Raw genomic sequence first — 16,548 nt, 5'->3', positions numbered from 1 at the left:
TTTCAGATCAAACTGCTAATCTCGGCAATGGGCGGTGAGGTCTCTTTGAAGCTGCCGTTTACATTAATGCACAGTAATACAGATCCGGATCTTATGGGATTTCCGTCTCCCATTCGAGAGGCACCGAAACAATTTGGCAAGAGCGCGGATGAAATTACAGAAAAGTCGAGCAAATCGGATGGCAATAGTCATAGAAAGAAGGAGAATAAACTAGAAGCCATCAAAGAACAAGAGAAGGAGTCACGAGTGACCGACGTAGACCTAATAGAGCATTGCGAGGAAAGCGACAGCACCTGAGATCGGGCGCAACGAGGCGACGCGACGTCGCGGCCGTCTATCAGAAAGAACAGCGATACGAAGACCATCAAGAACTCAAATCACAAGGCTTGCAGACTCAGCGTCAGCATCCAAAGAGCCTGGTGCTGTTTCAGAAGAGCCTCTTAGTAAACGCACGGAAATCTCCTTCCCACCAGATCATGACGATTCCTAGTAGCACATGCTACCGCCGTCTCGTCATAATTCCTTCTATTTTTTCAGAGGGAAATATAAATACCTTGCGAAAGACGCACGGGATATGTATAAGAAATAAGAAAACAAACGGCGCATAATGCAACTTGTCAATTCTCACCAGAACTGATAGTCTTTTATTGTAAATATAGATCACACATGTTTCAAAGAGAATGGAATGCAGATTCTCAAAAATTATTGAATTATGTGATCGGTCTTGCGTGCGCGCGCAGAAAACGAGCGAACAAACCCGTTGCGTTTTGCGTCGCAGAGAAAATTTTACAAAAATGAGACTGCATGCAATTGTATAATTGATCGTATTTCATGAGGTATCGAGCGTCGAAACGTTATATGCGTTATACGCCCTTTTCTCTTTGTCGCGCTCGTTGTCGCGCAGATCACAGCAGGATTTGACTGCTCTCAACAAAAGAGAGATATTTAAATGGGTGTCATTGTTGTAATTAAGTGTGTGTGAAGTTACAAACTGTTTGACGTATCATGTGGAAGTCGTATCCAGCGTGGGAGGCAACAAATTCAATCGAAAAATGATTTATCGCAGATCTTCCGTTTAAAACTTTTACTACGCTAATAAAGAGAGAGAATCTCTCGAAAGGCATATATTCCTGTATATCATTTACATCGCTGAATTAATGCTATGGTGATATATGTAATATATTCTTATAGTCTACATTATCGCTGATTGTCTGAAGCTTTGTCAATGTAAATCGCTTGAAGTTTTCTTTGTGTTTATAAAATATCTCCCTCTTCATCTAATATATGAGAAATCTCCTACTGCCATCCTATCCATTTATCTTACTTGGTTACATAGTAACCAGATTCCGCGTCTACATTAATTTCGGGAACATGTGAAGAATGAGCGAAATGCGCGCATTCACACACACACACACACACACACACACGCGCGCGCGCGCGCGCGCGTATTCTTATCTATAAACTATAAATTTATCCAAAAACGTCTATATGAAAAAGTAATACATACCGAATTAAAAATATCAAATATATTTTTTCAAAGAAGTAGATACCTATTTTTTATTGTGATATTCGATATATAAATTGTTCCACTATTACTGGATAAAATCTTATAATATATTCCTTAATAATTATAAAGTCGACTTTTAATCGACATTTTTAATAAGAAGTTGTAATTTCAATCAACATTCCAATAAACATTTTGCCAATTAAGTTTTAAGTGAAATATTTTTGTGTTAAAATATATTTTATTATAAACTTTGAAATTCAGTTTTGCATATGTAACTGTTTTTATATACAAAACTTTACAGCTTTATGTATAAAAACTTTTAAATTTTTAAATTAGATTGAAAAATGTGTTAAAGGATATATATTTTTATTATTAAATTTAATATTAAAAGAATTTATCTTTAATATTTTATCCAGGGATGATGGAATATGTAATTATATTCTTTTATTTGCAAAGAAGTATCTATTGACTGACCAGTAAAAAATAACCAACCAAGGTGCAAATTAATGGGAGAAATATACTGCGGTAACAATTTTTAAATAAAACAGTATTAACACATGTGTACTAAATATACCTCTATTGCTTCTTCACTTGCAATGAAAATATGTAAAGATGTACAGATTATACCTTTAGCATTGTAAATAATAAAGACATAAATATGCAACAGTTTATATAGTGAGTTTTATAATACTGCCTCATGACAGAACATATAGTAAAGATTCTAATTCTATAATTTACAGGTTTGTTCTTTTCAAAGAACTTCCTGAACTGATGTATATTGATGCAATAAGTTAAAATTAAATATATCATGTTTAGCTCTAACTTATTGGTATATGGTATATATACTTTAGTTCAGAAAGTTTTTTTAAAAAGAACAAGCCTTATATTGTATATATGACTTTGATGAGCACACAATGCTGTTTTTATGTACATTAGAAACTTTATATGACTAAAATACAATCAACTTTATATACTAAAATATATTATAGTGCAGCATATTAAACATTAAGCATTTCCAAACAATATTTGATATTACATAGTATGCATAGCAAAATATATTATGAATGTATCAAAAACTCACCATGCCACTGAGCTCTTACATATCCTCTCACAACTTGCTTACTAGCGTTGTTGATTGTATCTTTTACATCAATCAAGATATATTTGAATCTTCCACGATCATCGATATCCACATCTGCTACTTGGTCCAACAATTGAGACATTGTAGCAAAACGATGAATATTTATCGCGCCTGGGACAAAAATAAAAATACAGATATAGTAAACATATTATATTACATATTATGACATAACCTGACAAATGATATTTCTATTTATATCTACATATTCTGTCTTATCGATAATGCATTCTGTTAATACGAATTGAAATTATAAAGATTAACGCAACTTATATCACAATATGTGATATAGTATTATGTTTTACTGTTTTAAATAATGTTAAATACCTTTCGGAGAAATTTGGCGGCTGATCAACACCGCTCCAAACTTTAAAATTACAGCCATAACATCCTCGAATCAAGTAGTTACTAGATTTGACATCAACAAACATCTTCGGTTGAGTTCCGAAATTCACTGTTGGTACTGAAAATCTATAGTTTATGTTATGTACTATAGATTTTCACTACTGGCAATGAATTTCGGAACGCAGCCTTCATACCTATCTTCTAGAGATTTTACTGCTTCAATGCTGTCTTTTGAAATAAATAGATTTGTTCGCATTATTTGCACTTTTGATACTTTTACATTTAAAGGCATCTTTACATGGGAGCATCGAGTGTTAGGGCTATCGCACACAAATTGACATAACTGCATATGCATAGCATAAGACCGTATGTACCAATGAGCATCGAGTATTAAGTCGCCATATTGGTGTTCGATGCTTAATATTCGATGCTCATTGGTCCATACGATCTTATGCTATGCATATGCAGTTATGTCAATTTGTGTGCGATAGCCCTTAAAACAGTAGCTAATCAACGTGCCACTTTCCGCAAGAACTACAAGTACACTTCTGGGACTTGATACATTGATTGGTCAACGCTTTAACGCTCGAAGCTCAGACCATAGACTTATGGCTCCTGCACACAAGACGCGGTAATGCTTGCCGCGCGGCGGAAGTTCGCGCGACAGCCAATAAATATGCTGCTTTCCGCAATACTTTCTAGCTCTTACGGAAAAACAATATATTGATTGGCTGTCGCGCGGACTTCCGCCGCGCGGCAAGCATTACCGCGTCCTGTGTGCAGGAACCATTAGGCGTTCCGAAATTCACTGCCAGGATTAGGTGACAGTTTCTAAAAAAATGAAGGCGATAATGTTGGTACCAAGAAAAATCTCCACACGATATAATATTAAATTATTTTAAAGATTTATTCTTTGTAACTGCACACTTCTGAACTAATGTAAAAGGTTAAAGTAAGAAAACGTATACTTGTCTCACTTTAATTTATTGCACCAGTTCAACAGTGCAGTTACAAAAAACAAATCTTTAAATTATATCGTGTAGAGATTTTCTTTGATACCAACATTATCCCCTCCACCTTTCGGGAAACTGTCACCTAACCCTATTTCTCTGCAATCTTTATGATATATTAACTAGTATAACATAAAATCTGTTCATTTCAGTTCCATCTTCTTTACTTGTTTACTTTCATCTTATTTATCCTCTAACTCTAATACATACTTATTTCATTTGAAATGTGAAGAGTGTAATAGCGAATTCAGCTGCTTGCACTAGTATGTATCGTGTGCTAAATAAAGCTTGTTCATATCGGTTGCTTTCCATAAGTCGATACAAACAGTATTCTATCTTTGTTCCACATTTAGTGAGTAACAAAGATAGGATAATACTTGTATCAACTTGTGTTTCTTGTTGGAAAGCAACCATCATGTTCCTATAAATAAGATCGTCTTAAATACATCTTCAAAAACGTCTTAGTTAACAAAACAATCCGTACGAATTGTACAGATCATTTTATTGGCTAAGAAATATTTTTGAAGATATATTTAAGACGATTTTTAATATGAGAATAGACTATGAACAAGCTTTAGTGAGTACTCAGTGCATGCTAGTGTAAGCGGCCGAATTCATTATAAGATGATCAAGCTGATAAAGCAACCAAAGAAACCGCCTTTATGTCACGAACACTGAATATTTAAAAATCATAGTTAAATTCGATATAGATTTAATACACGACATGTGTGAGAGTGGAAGATTACTTTTTGTTAAGTATCTGACATGAGATAACAATTATCTTTCAATGTTACATATTTATGATTAAATATCAACTATTAACAAATCGACGCACATACAGCGTTGATGCATATACATTTACACGGACCAGCCGTTGCTCACCGTTCACGACTCCTGTTTGCGGATTGCGCGGCCAAATTAAAGCAATATGGCGGATTGACACAATAATTTTCAATGCGTGATACATACATTACAGTAGTTACCAGTGTACAATTACCACAGTAATAGGACAAATTGCAGTGAATGACGGATTCTTCGGACGAATTTTATGTTGTGCACGTATATTAACATCGGCATTAATTTGTCTTTGTGCGGTTTTATAGTGATCTTGGCTGGTCGGCGGATTGTGACTTCGAAATTTATTTCGATAAATTATTCTCAATCATGTATGCATTCTGGTAATTAACTATTACGGTGATTTTACTACTATTTTTTTATTTTTATGACAAAATATGTCGTCCACACCAAACAAAATGCGAGGTATGTAAAAATTGGTAGCGAAAATAACCTTACAAAATTACCCATTGATTGAGTATACTTTTCACATTTTGACACATCTAGCCGTTACTTTATTTATGTATTCAACTACATTTAAATTGCGCATGAATTGTGCAAATGAAGTGAATTGATAAGAAAATTATTAAAAGAACATCTTTACTAGGTCCAGGAAGACCACCGAAGTTAAGAAACAGTTGCACATGGTGTGGGGAAACTAAACAACCATTGAAATATGTTCTTCCTACACAGAATGGCAAAAAAGAATTCTGTTCAGAGACATGTTTATCTGAATCCCGTAAGAGTTTTGCACGAGGTGCATGTGCACAATGTGAAAGTTTAATTAGAAATACACCTGTTAGATTGGATCAAAAAGATGGTTCAAAAAAGGATTTTTGTTCTTCGAGCTGTTTAAACACTTATCAAAAGAAAGATAATCAAACAGACACAAAGAAAAGTAAGTACCCAGATGTCTCATATAGTATACAAAAATAGATATTTATTTTTCCAACAGATTCAATAACAGATGTTGAATTTATGTATAGACAATAGGGATCCATCATCACCTGTACCATCTCCTGCTCCATCTGGATTACCAACCAATAATAACGTGCCGTCAACTACACAGTCATATACTACCAGTACAAATAACCAAACAACAGTATCTAATCCGCCATCAACATCCAATGGATCATTTCAGTATGAAACATTTCAAACGTTTGATTGGGATAATTACTTAAAGGAAACAAATAGCAAAGCAGCTCCAACTGAGTGCTTTAAACAGGTATGACAACTTGGTCATATATGTATGATACAACTTGAATATGAACACACTAATTATCTAATCTTGAATGTGTTATTTGTTTGGTATAAAATATAAAGAATGGAATGGATTTTTTAAATTTATTCCAACATAGTGTGTTTGTATTTCTATAATATTGTACCATAAACATAAATTATAATATTTATAGATACTGTTTAATTTTTCTCTCTTTCTCTTTGTTAAGAAAAATACTGCTAAGAAAGATACTATTTCTGTTAAGAATATTACAGTTTTCTATTTAATTTTAGCATGAAGTTCCACCAGTAAATGAGTTCAAAATTAACATGAAATTGGAAGCATTAGATCCGCGAAATGTAACGTCAACTTGCATCGCTACTGTAGTAGGTGTTCTTGGACCTCGGCTGAGATTAAGATTAGACGGATCTGATAATAAGAATGATTTTTGGCGGTTAGTCGACAGTAACGAGATACATCCGATCGGGCATTGCGAGAAATCTGGTGGAATGCTTCAACCACCATTAGGCTTTCGAATGAATGCTTCGAGTTGGCCGATGTTTCTCTTGAAAACATTGAACGGTGCTGAAATGGCACCAGGGAAAGTTTTCAAACGCGAACCAAAGACACCACGTTCCAATATGTTCCAAGTCGGATACAAGCTAGAAGCAATAGATAAGAAAAATCCTCAACTTATATGCACTGCAACAATCGGTGCCATTAAAGACGATATGATACATATTACGTTTGATGGCTGGCGCGGTGCCTTTGATTATTGGTGCCGTTACGACTCGCGAGATATTTTTCCTGCTGGTTGGTGCTTCAAAAGTGGACATCCGTTACAGCCACCAAGACAGAAATGTAAGAACGAGTATTTTATAATTTTAAAAATGACAATTATACATGTTACAAATGACTAGTACAATCAATGGCGAAAAGATTACAACATTTTTATCTCGATAAGTTTCAAAATGCACTCATTCGATATCGATAGGAAGATTTATCTTTTAAAAATAGGAAGATAAGAAGATTTATCTTCTAAAAATTACTAAAACAAATTCTTTTATTGTTGCGAAACTTATTGAAAAACTATTGTAACTTTTTTACTGCTGGTTATATATACAATGTATATTATTGCATAATACTTAAGCTCTTGAAGGACGTTTATATTAAAGACAGAAGGAAATTATTTAATGTTAAAGTGACATACTACATATATGTCAATCATATTATAAAATATTTTTTTTCTTAAAATTTTGTAGTCAATATTTACTTATTATATCTGTTATATCTTTATTAATCATTTTTTAATTAAAAACTAAAAGTACACATATATCAGTGTAAAGAAATTAAACATTTATAATCGGTTTTTCTATCAATAACATTTTTAACTTTTATTTGTACACAGCAACAGGTACCAATAGATTTAAGTCCAAAAGCAGTAATGTTTTATTAGTAATGGCTGTGTCTGGTAGCAATACCAGCAGAGAACCAGCTGTGGCATTAGTGAGCCCTGCAGGTTCCAGCGCACCACCACAGCCAGCTACAGAACCTGACACTAGTACAGCTAATACCAAACCACGCACACTTGAAAATGGTTAGTAACAATATATGTAAACTGTGTATATACAAGATAATTTTTTAAATAACGTAATTTTATATATTGCAGAATATAAATATTCGTTTTATGTCAACCATAATTGTTCTTGTGGGCCATACTTTGACCCTCGGAAAGTGAAAGCCATGCCAGCACAATTTGGTCCTGGTTCTATGCCTGGTGTTGCCAAAGATATCTTTCAATCATTCTTAATGGCAGCCATGAGTACTAGACAAATGTTGAGTTTAATAAGACGTGGTGAAGGTGAAACCATACATGTGGTTCTGGAAAGTAAGGCAAATTCTATTAGATTACCTGTTTTTTCGGAAGAGGAGGACTTTTATACATACGTTAGACGACAACTTGAGGATCTTTGTGCATGTGAGCATATGGTAGTTAGAAGAAAAGAACCTTGCACCAAGTGCACTAATACCCAACAACCACAATCTACTAATAACGAAGAAGCAAATAACACTATGGAAGAGAAGAGAAGATGGTCACCGTCGATTCAACAGAATTTAACATCTACTACACCACAACAGAATTTAACATCTTCTACTACATCACAACAACATGTACAGCATGTACAACATGTACAGCATGTACAACATGTACAACATGTACAACATGCACAGCATGTACAGCAAACTAATGTGCAAAGTACAGATAATTCTACATTGTCAACACCTACACCTTCAAAACAACCGCGTAAATCCGTTCCTGGTAGGTATTTTACATTTTCTATAAAATTTTGCTATGTGAATAATATAATCGATTATATAGTAAATTGTAAAAATGTTTATTGATATTATTGAAGAGTGTATGGATAATTATATCTTTACTTTGTTCTCTCTCAGCAGTGCAAGATATAAAACAACCATTTAACTAATTTAACCTAAAATAATGACTAAAATATATTTAAATTTAGAACTTGAAGCAGCAACCTCCACTACTCAATCTGAAACTTCTGCAACTCGCACTCCTCCTAATGAACCAGCAGAATGGACGATTGAAGATGTGATACATTATATTGCCATTACGGATCCAGCACTAGGACAACATGCAGATTTATTTAGAAAACATGTGAGTTAATTATAAACTTATTTATTAGTCACGTTTACTCCCACACACGGTGTGATATTGCATTATATTTTTCATACTATTGACATCAATAAACGTAATATGAGAATAAATATGTTAAACGATTTACGATAAAACTAACGAAACGCAATTTTTAGGAAATCGACGGCAAAGCTCTGCTTCTTCTCAATAGTGACATGATGATGAAATATATGGGATTAAAACTCGGGCCAGCACTTAAAATCTGTAATTTGGTAAACCGTATCAAAGGTAGACGGCACATATTGATGTGATTTTCTCAGATATGAAGATATATATATATGTATGTATATATATATATTTATATATATATATATACATATATATATATACATACATATATATATACATATATATATATACATATATGTGTATATATATATATATAGTGATCTACATTTCTGCATTTCAACCAGCTGGTCGAATTATTTTCAGTTGATGAGAACGAATTAATATAAAAATTGTTAAAAACACTGTGAATAATGTGAAAGTCTCACACTGACAGTTAATTAATCCTCAAAATCACAATCACATATATCCAATATCCTAATAGTAAGATAAAAATCGAAGTTAGGCTTCAACTTTCAAAGCATCGTTTTATTCACTCATTGATTTGTATTAGTGTAATGCAAGTATTTTTGTTAATAAATTTATCATCGTCCTAAGTATTAACTCGATTCGATTTTAAATATGTAGCTAAGAAGATTAAATTTGATGTAGTTCTTACATATGCTCACTAAAAAGAAAAAAACATTTCCTCAACTTGTAAATACATATATATCATATCGCGTCATACTTTAAAAGTCCAATATTGTGAAATATATATATTATGAGTTAATTGTTTTGTAATACTTTCAAGCCATGTTCGTGATATCGTAGATTAACATTCTTCTTTAATGTTATGTTTTTATTACATCACATCGTAAATAAACCTAATATATGTATGGATTACCTAACATCTGTAGTAACAGAGATCCAACAAAGCTTGATAATATTAAAAGTTTAAAATGTTTGAGCTCTCTCTCATATTTTCTCGCAAAATAAGAATAAATTGTACATTTTCGCTGTGTTGAATATATGCAATGGTCTGAATGTAATTTACAAGCGATAGTTGTAGTTATACTGAATTATATTATTTTCAATATAATTTCAATTGACAGGGAAAATCTTGATAAAAATCTTATACGTAATCTTGATACGTATACTATGCTAGTTTCCCATTTTTATTGTGATAGTACATCAATTTTTGTTGTATTATGTAAAATCATACATACTTTGGATTTCAAATTAAAAAAATTAAATGAACATATACATTTTTTTCTCACCACTACTGTGATATTCTGGACAATTTGCAAAACAATATATCATATTTTGCAATGCATTACATCTTAGAAAACTATAAAGTTACTATTTTGTTTATTAGTTTAGTAGATTTATTATGTCTTCATAGAGTCTGTTATATATTTTAAAGTCTCATATTTTTTCTTGCTTATATGAAATCTCTGATGAATTAAACATTTATAACATTTTATAACGTTTTAAATTGACAAACATATTAAAAATATACAATTTTTTTCTATCTTTATTTCCCTCTCTTTATTTCTATCTCTAAACTCTCTTGTTCTTGTACTTCCTCTTTAGATCCTGCATATAATTAGGGGATTAAAAAATTCTTCGGATTTTTAGTCATATTTGTTTAATTAATGGTAACGAAACAGTACGTATGTGCCACATTTAATCCTAATATTTGTTTTCGTTATTCATTGCTTTCTATCATCTTCTATATAATTATGATTCATCTGTAAAATGACTCATCTTTTAAGTCAATGAAATCAACGACGATCCGATGAATTTTAGCAAGTCCCAAATGTTATTAGTTATGAATGTAAAACACATAATAAAATATAAGCTATAACATATCAAGTTATAAAATGTAAAAATAATTTGTGTATTATATAGCATACTTGTATTTTAATAAAATCGCATGTAAATTACATATAGCAACCCTTCAAATTTATGAATTTATTATGATACATATATAAGAATATTTCATACAAAAATTACTGACATAAATAGATTGAAATTAATATTAAGAGACATTACTAAATTATAAAAAATTATGGTACACCACATACAAAAATATATTAAATTCTAGACTTTATCAATTTTATTACAAGAGGTCAACTTACTGTTAAAGAAAATGACAGCATAATCATTAGATTTAATACACATAAAGCAAAGTGAGTATAAACATAATTTTTTTATATCTTAAATATAATCTCAGTCATCATCAGAATCATCTGAGCCTTGATATCCCTTGATAGTTTTAGGTTTCTGAGGTCTAATTATAAATGACTTCTTGCCAGTTTCAGAAGATTGTAGATCATCATCATAATTTATCACACCAGATTGTGCAAGACGATATTGTAGAGTTTCTGTAGAAAAGTCGTCACAGTTTCCTAATTCAGTAAATCCTACAATATAGTCCTTGGTTTTACCGTTTACAATTAATGCAATTGTAGGTATAATTCTGATCCGCAATCGTTCTGCAATGTTCAAAACATTATAGCCTGTTAACATATGTTAACATTGTGTTAACATTTTTTTTATTACAATTTTTTAAATAGGTATACCAGTTAAAAAGGGACATCTTTCGACATTTAATTTACAGAATCTTGCTTCAATGTGTTTTTTTGCAAGAATTTTAAAATGATGATCCACTATTTTACATCGTTGAGAATCATCTTTATAAAATAAACAAACTATATTTTCTGACTTTTTGGATATTTCAAAGAACTCTTTCTCATCATATATCTCTGAATATTCTCCATGACCCTGCAATAATATATTGTTGTATTATTTCGCTGACATATATTCATATATAATTTATTTTAACGATATATTAAGTCTAATACAAATATATTCATATATAATTTATTTTAACGATATATTAAGTCTAATAAAAATATATCTTCATGCCAAACATGTTATAGTAGTAATTTATTACCATTAAGCTTTCAAATATAATATATTATTTCAAATGTTATAATATATTTACCGAAACAAGCCAATCCTGTTTTTGTTTTTGCATCCGTTTGAGTTCATTCAATCGGTTTGCGCGTATTTTTTCATAATCACTGATATCTAAATTGTCTAATTTCTCCAACTCTGCATCCAATTGTTGCTCAACATGACTGGCAACCTCTATCACTTTTTGTTGAAGTATAGTCTCCATTCCTATCAATTAGAGAAACATTTGTAGATACTTTATGTATGTTATTTTAACTATATAAGAGAAATGTAAAGATCAAAAGATTATACTGTTAAATATGAGTCAAATATAATTATGAAAAATATTGTTATAAATAATATATTAAAGTTATAATACTATAATATATTTAATTAATACTTGGTGCGCTCAAATAGGACGTAAGCTTTTCAACTTGACAACGACTCAACCGATTCGACTTTTATAATTATCTGTATTCACGTTCCAAGGCACTTGACCATATATAGAAACAGCATTTCAGCGTATGAAAGTGTGACAAAGACACGATACAAGAATAAAAAAGCGTGACATCAGGGCTGCGTTCGAAAACGTCACTCAAGTGTACCCATTACGTTAGAATGAGCGAGATACAAGAGTGAGATGAAAAGAGAGGGAGAACACTCGAGCGATGTTTCCGACGCAGCGCAGTATGCAACCTGCGACATTTATCTCTCTCTTTCTTGTTTACTACGTATCGTATAGTGTGGATGCGGTCCAACACCGCTACAAATGCGCGCATATTTTTCCCTTTTGTTCTATTCCTCGGATTCGAATGAAGAAAGAAAAAGAAGTAAAAACGCTACAAAGCATTTGCAACGTCCGCTAGACCATACCCTATGAGGTGTGTTCGAAAACTTCACCCGGGTGTTTCTCCTCTCTCCTTATCTCACTTCTGTATCTTTCTCACTCCAACACAGCGAGTGCACCCGGATAGAGTTTTCGAACGTACGCATGTACTGTCAAAAAGGGGCATTTAATTGTGGTCTGTTCTTTTCAGCTACACTGCTGAACTGGTGCAATAAGTTAAGCCCTATGCACAATGCCAGGCAATGGGAATGTCCCGATTGACAACGGTACGATTGGACACAACCAACCGATGAAAAGAATTATCTAGTGAATTACTAGGTCAAACCAATCATTACAATCTGTGTCCAATCGTGGTCAATCGGGTCCCACCCGTATTGTTTCTACAGCGCTCTCTATAACGAAATCCTTTATGATAAACTAAAACGAAGTAGTTACAATATGACTCTTTTATACTCTTCGAGGTTATTAACTGCAATATTATATATATTTAGTTCTTGATTTAACAGTTATATTTCACTTAGTTTAGCTTTCTTATATAGAAATTATTATATGAACAAAGATCAATATTAGAGTCAATATCAATATCAGAGATTACTTCAATTATATGTTTAAACAGTGTTTTTTTTATATTTTGAGAATTTTATTACAAATTGTATCGCATATTCACTTGTTTAATTGAAAATTTAGTATAACCAAATATAGTAAAAATATTGAATTTCGAGTACAAGAAAGTGAAACGTATTATATATAAATTTTATTGGACAATATACAAAAAGAAAATATTTTTGTAAAATATGTGGGCTGGAGAAGTAAAAAAAGATATTGCAGCTTTGGTAGTTCATACATATCCATTGTGTAAAGTAAATTAACTGTATATAGTTATGTTCCAATTAAAATATTAAAATTTTAATTACTACAAAGATCTTTTCTCTCCAGCATAGTGACATGCCAGAAGAAATGAAGCAAGAAGTCATAGAGATATGTGTTACTGCTGTAGAAAAATATTCAGAAAATTATGAACATGCAGCACGTATGATTAAAGATAATCTGGATAAAAAATTTGGACCACCTTTCCAAGTAGTAGTTGGTGAAGCTTATGCTTGCTCAATTATATATCAAGAAAAATCACTTTTATATATGTTTATTGGTGGTAACATAGCAGTTCTTGTATGGAAGACTGTTACAGGTTTTTAATGAGTCAAACTAAAAATGAAGTTGTATTTATACAATATTATGTATTATTTTTATAAATACATCTTATAAATACATATCTTTTATAAATACATATCTGTTTCCTTATAAAAGAATAGATTTTAATAAATTTTATTACTCTATGATGTCATATGTTCATATAGCTGCTAAGCAATAACAAATAATTCAATAAGTTTTGCTAAAAAAAAAGTATTTTGCTTAGTTAATTATATTCTATACAGTATACATATTAATTGGATTGTTTGGTTTTGCTGGTATTTAATTACGACAACATAAAACATTTAACTTAAACACAAATTGGACCCATACTTATAAGATAAACATATTCTTTCCCCTTATGACATATAATACTATAAATACTTGATATACTCTCAAAAAAATAATTTTACACTTATGATCTGTTACGTTCATTTCAATAGCCAAAGCTACACTATGCAGATTTCCATATGCATATTGCTAAATTGCCAGCACAATACATATACAGAAGGTGTTTCAATTGATAAGTGATCTCAAAGCCATAGCCTTCTCCAACAACAGTATGCCATGATGCACCAAACTTCTTGTCCATTGTTTCTTTAATCATTCGCGAGACACTTTCATAGTTGTCTGCATACTTTTCTGCTGCAGTCACACATAATTCCATTGCTTCTTGTTTCATCTCATCAGACATATCACATTTCTGTTAATAAAGGAAAGGAAGAAATCTATGATTAAAAAGCAATTTTTAAAAATGTTTTACTAAATACTTTGTATACACTTAAAAATAAAGATTTATATTTCTAAATAATTCTTGCTTTAATTAATATGCAGAGATTTATACTTTATTCAGTGTTTTTGAAATTGTATTCCTACAGCAATAAGATAGATTATTGAAAGAAACGCATAAAGGAATAAAAATAGATTAAATAGAATTAAGAACTTTAATATACATGTGTGTAAAAGTAGCTTGCATGTGACTTACATTTTGCTACATATTATATCGAATAAAATGTAAGAACAAATTTTTGTATGGTATATATATTGAAAATTTTTAATTAGAAAAACCAATCGCACTGACGTAAAGTGAACGCGTAGCGAAGCTTGTACTTCTATTATTGATCAAATACCATTGGCGTCTATTTGCGCAACGAGTTCTAATAAAATTAATATAGCGTACGAAGAACATTTTACTTACTCTACAAAGTGGATAGGTATGAAGAATTTTTACAACATCATCTTTCCGCACTTCGGTCATTATTACAATTTTATAAGTAAATTGTGCCCTTAATGATGCTAATACGACCACTTGCACGATGGAACGGTTGCAGTTTCTCAGGCGCAAGTCAGTGAGTCATGTGACAAGGAAAACACATTATCATCATAAGTCCGTTCTACGCACAAAAGGGAGATAAAATACGGTACCTCAGAAAAATTCAAATTTAAACTAAAGATAAACATTTACATACACATATAAAACACATGTAGAAGAAAAAACTCGAGAGAATCCGAATCTGAATAAAGAAGAAATAATCTATCGAGTGTGAAGTGGTTTATTGCACTAGGTTGATTAACATATTTCTTAACCTTTTTTCATGTAAATAATTCTGAACATTATTTTTAACTCAAACGTATGTATAAATTGCAGTACAAAAAATATATTATAGATTTATAGAAATTAAAATACTCAGTTTCTTTGATAGTTAATCCAGACATAGTAAAGAGGTTAATTTCTCTTGATATTATGACTTATGTTTATTGTCGAATAATTTTTAAAAACAGTTACGTTTATATCATTTAAAAAAATTAAATAATGGTAGTTTATATTAATAAGGAGAATACTTATATATAGAAGGATAATTGTGAGAAAGCTTTATCACATATCACTTATCTCTATTGTTATATGAACAGAAAATATTTGCACAAGAGTCAATTACAAGAGAAATTTAATAAAAATGACATCAAGATTTAGTGGAGCACTACAGATTACAAATTTGGATGACTTTATCACTCCATCTCAGGTACAATAATCAACATTATTTTGAATAAAATATAATTAGACTTTTATTTTTTATTTTAAATTATATTTTGCTATTGTAGGAATGTATTAAACCAATAGAAATGAAATCAAGTGGAAGTAAAACTGGATCTAAAATAAAAATACAATCTGATAATGCAATCAATGAAGTAAGTTGTTACAATATTAACTTTATTAAAATATATTTACAATTTGAAACTGTTTTAATAAAGTTTATTTTATATATAGATTGAACGACCTGAAAAATTGCAAAAGGTTGAGATCACACTTGCAGACTGTTTAGCATGCAGCGGTTGCATTACATCTGCTGAAAGTGTACTAGTTACTCAACAAAGTCAAGAAGAACTACTCAGAGTATTTCAGGAAAAAAAAAACCAACAGGTAACAAATTTCACTATGTAATAACAATATTTAAATGTATAAATGTTCTGATCAATGCAAGAAAGAATTTTTTGACATTCAGATAATTTTGACATTAGAGATTAGAGAGATATAATATTATTAACATTATTAAGTAATATTATTATAATCATTAATTTCTTAATGAGTATTTCTTTCACAAACATTTATCTATAGATAATCTATTATTATTAAACTCTAAAAAATTAAAAATACGTGTATGATATATATATATATGTATATATATATATATATATATATATATATATATATATATATATATATATATATATATATA

General features: G+C 30.9%; 6 protein-coding genes across 16 annotated transcripts in view; 3 read left to right on the top strand and 3 right to left on the bottom strand.

The window, feature by feature from the left end:
- Nucleotides 1-2,178, top strand: part of LOC116845891 (arrestin homolog) — a 107,393-nt gene extending 105,215 nt beyond the window's left edge. For all 6 annotated transcript variants that reach the window (XM_032819107.1, XM_032819106.1, XM_032819101.1 and 3 more), the window contains one exon: nt 7-2,178. In XM_032819107.1, the coding sequence (XP_032674998.1) occupies nt 7-297 (291 nt within the window). In that variant the 3' untranslated portion in view covers nt 298-2,178. The remainder of the gene's footprint in view (nt 1-6) is intronic.
- Nucleotides 1-3,072, bottom strand: part of LOC116845892 (14 kDa phosphohistidine phosphatase-like) — a 73,030-nt gene extending 69,958 nt beyond the window's left edge. The window contains exons 1-2 of the mRNA XM_032819108.1: nt 2,973-3,072; nt 2,589-2,759 (exon numbers count right to left, since the gene is read on the bottom strand). Coding sequence (XP_032674999.1) covers nt 2,589-2,759; nt 2,973-3,030 — 229 coding nt within the window. The 5' untranslated portion in view covers nt 3,031-3,072. The remainder of the gene's footprint in view (nt 1-2,588; nt 2,760-2,972) is intronic.
- A 1,081-nt stretch (nt 3,073-4,153) lies between these two features.
- Nucleotides 4,154-9,935, top strand: LOC116845966 (polycomb protein Scm). Of its 3 annotated transcripts, none has more exons than XM_032819236.1 (9): nt 4,154-4,263; nt 5,104-5,260; nt 5,442-5,732; nt 5,821-6,059; nt 6,347-6,914; nt 7,462-7,650; nt 7,723-8,373; nt 8,579-8,733; nt 8,889-9,935. In XM_032819236.1, the coding sequence occupies exons 2-9, from the start codon at nt 5,233-5,235 to the stop codon at nt 9,021-9,023; spliced, it is 2,256 nt and encodes a 751-aa protein (XP_032675127.1). In that variant the 5' UTR covers nt 4,154-4,263; nt 5,104-5,232; the 3' UTR covers nt 9,024-9,935. The 3 variants fall into 3 exon arrangements, with proteins under 3 accessions (XP_032675127.1, XP_032675128.1, XP_032675126.1); XM_032819237.1 differs by lacking the exon at nt 4,154-4,263 and adding an exon at nt 4,561-4,577; XM_032819235.1 differs by lacking the exon at nt 4,154-4,263 and having other exon boundaries at nt 4,674-5,260.
- A 951-nt stretch (nt 9,936-10,886) lies between these two features.
- Nucleotides 10,887-12,433, bottom strand: LOC116845967 (thioredoxin domain-containing protein 9). The gene is made up of 4 exons (XM_032819238.1): nt 12,179-12,433; nt 11,828-12,006; nt 11,403-11,604; nt 10,887-11,315 (listed from the first exon to the last, which is right to left on the bottom strand). The coding sequence occupies exons 2-4, from the start codon at nt 12,002-12,004 to the stop codon at nt 11,050-11,052; spliced, it is 645 nt and encodes a 214-aa protein (XP_032675129.1). The 5' UTR covers nt 12,005-12,006; nt 12,179-12,433; the 3' UTR covers nt 10,887-11,049.
- Nucleotides 12,434-13,893: 1,460 nt separating this feature from the next.
- LOC116845973 (dynein light chain 4, axonemal) lies at nt 13,894-15,147 on the bottom strand. The gene is made up of 2 exons (XM_032819253.1): nt 15,012-15,147; nt 13,894-14,516 (listed from the first exon to the last, which is right to left on the bottom strand). Exons 1-2 carry the CDS (start codon nt 15,069-15,071, stop codon nt 14,268-14,270), a joined length of 309 nt encoding a protein of 102 aa, XP_032675144.1. The 5' UTR covers nt 15,072-15,147; the 3' UTR covers nt 13,894-14,267.
- Nucleotides 14,869-16,548, top strand: part of LOC116845971 (probable cytosolic Fe-S cluster assembly factor CPIJ010948) — a 3,339-nt gene continuing 1,659 nt past the window's right edge. Inside the window, exons 1-5 of one of the 4 annotated variants that reach the window (XM_032819250.1) lie at nt 14,869-15,027; nt 15,145-15,234; nt 15,725-15,834; nt 15,914-16,000; nt 16,080-16,232. In XM_032819250.1, coding sequence (XP_032675141.1) covers nt 15,769-15,834; nt 15,914-16,000; nt 16,080-16,232 — 306 coding nt within the window. In that variant the 5' untranslated portion in view covers nt 14,869-15,027; nt 15,145-15,234; nt 15,725-15,768. Of the gene's footprint in view, nt 15,028-15,100; nt 15,445-15,724; nt 15,835-15,913; nt 16,001-16,079; nt 16,233-16,548 lie in introns of those variants that run through there. The other 3 variants (XM_032819251.1, XM_032819249.1, XM_032819247.1) reach the window with 3 other exon arrangements.

Source organism: Odontomachus brunneus, unplaced genomic scaffold (assembly GCF_010583005.1).
Source record: "Odontomachus brunneus isolate Ranch 3 - 2012 unplaced genomic scaffold, Obru_v1 Obru_scaffold_059, whole genome shotgun sequence".
NCBI lineage: Eukaryota > Metazoa > Arthropoda > Insecta > Hymenoptera > Formicidae > Odontomachus > Odontomachus brunneus.
This window is presented reverse-complemented; position numbering and strand designations above follow the sequence as displayed.

Bases quoted from the DNA above. Each gene is read 5' to 3' on its own strand.
- LOC116845967 (XM_032819238.1), bottom strand. From the start codon at position 12,004: ATGGAGACTATACTTCAACAAAAAGTGATAGAGGTTGCCAGTCATGTT. The intron at 11,605-11,827 runs GTAAATATATTA...ATATTATTGCAG, and splicing joins AACAGGATTGGCTTGTTTCG to GGTCATGGAGAATATTCAGA. The intron at 11,316-11,402 runs GTATACCTATTT...TGAACATTGCAG, and splicing joins AAGATGTCCCTTTTTAACTG to AACGATTGCGGATCAGAATT.
- LOC116845966 (XM_032819236.1), top strand. From the start codon at position 5,233: ATGTCGTCCACACCAAACAAAATGCGAG. The intron at 6,915-7,461 runs GTAAGAACGAGT...ATTTGTACACAG, and splicing joins ACAGCCACCAAGACAGAAAT to CAACAGGTACCAATAGATTT. The intron at 8,374-8,578 runs GTAGGTATTTTA...ATTTAAATTTAG, and splicing joins ACCGCGTAAATCCGTTCCTG to AACTTGAAGCAGCAACCTCC.
- LOC116845973 (XM_032819253.1), bottom strand. From the start codon at position 15,071: ATGACCGAAGTGCGGAAAGATGATGTTGTAAAAATTCTTCATACCTAT. The intron at 14,517-15,011 runs GTAAGTAAAATG...CTTTATTAACAG, and splicing joins ATACCTATCCACTTTGTAGA to AAATGTGATATGTCTGATGA.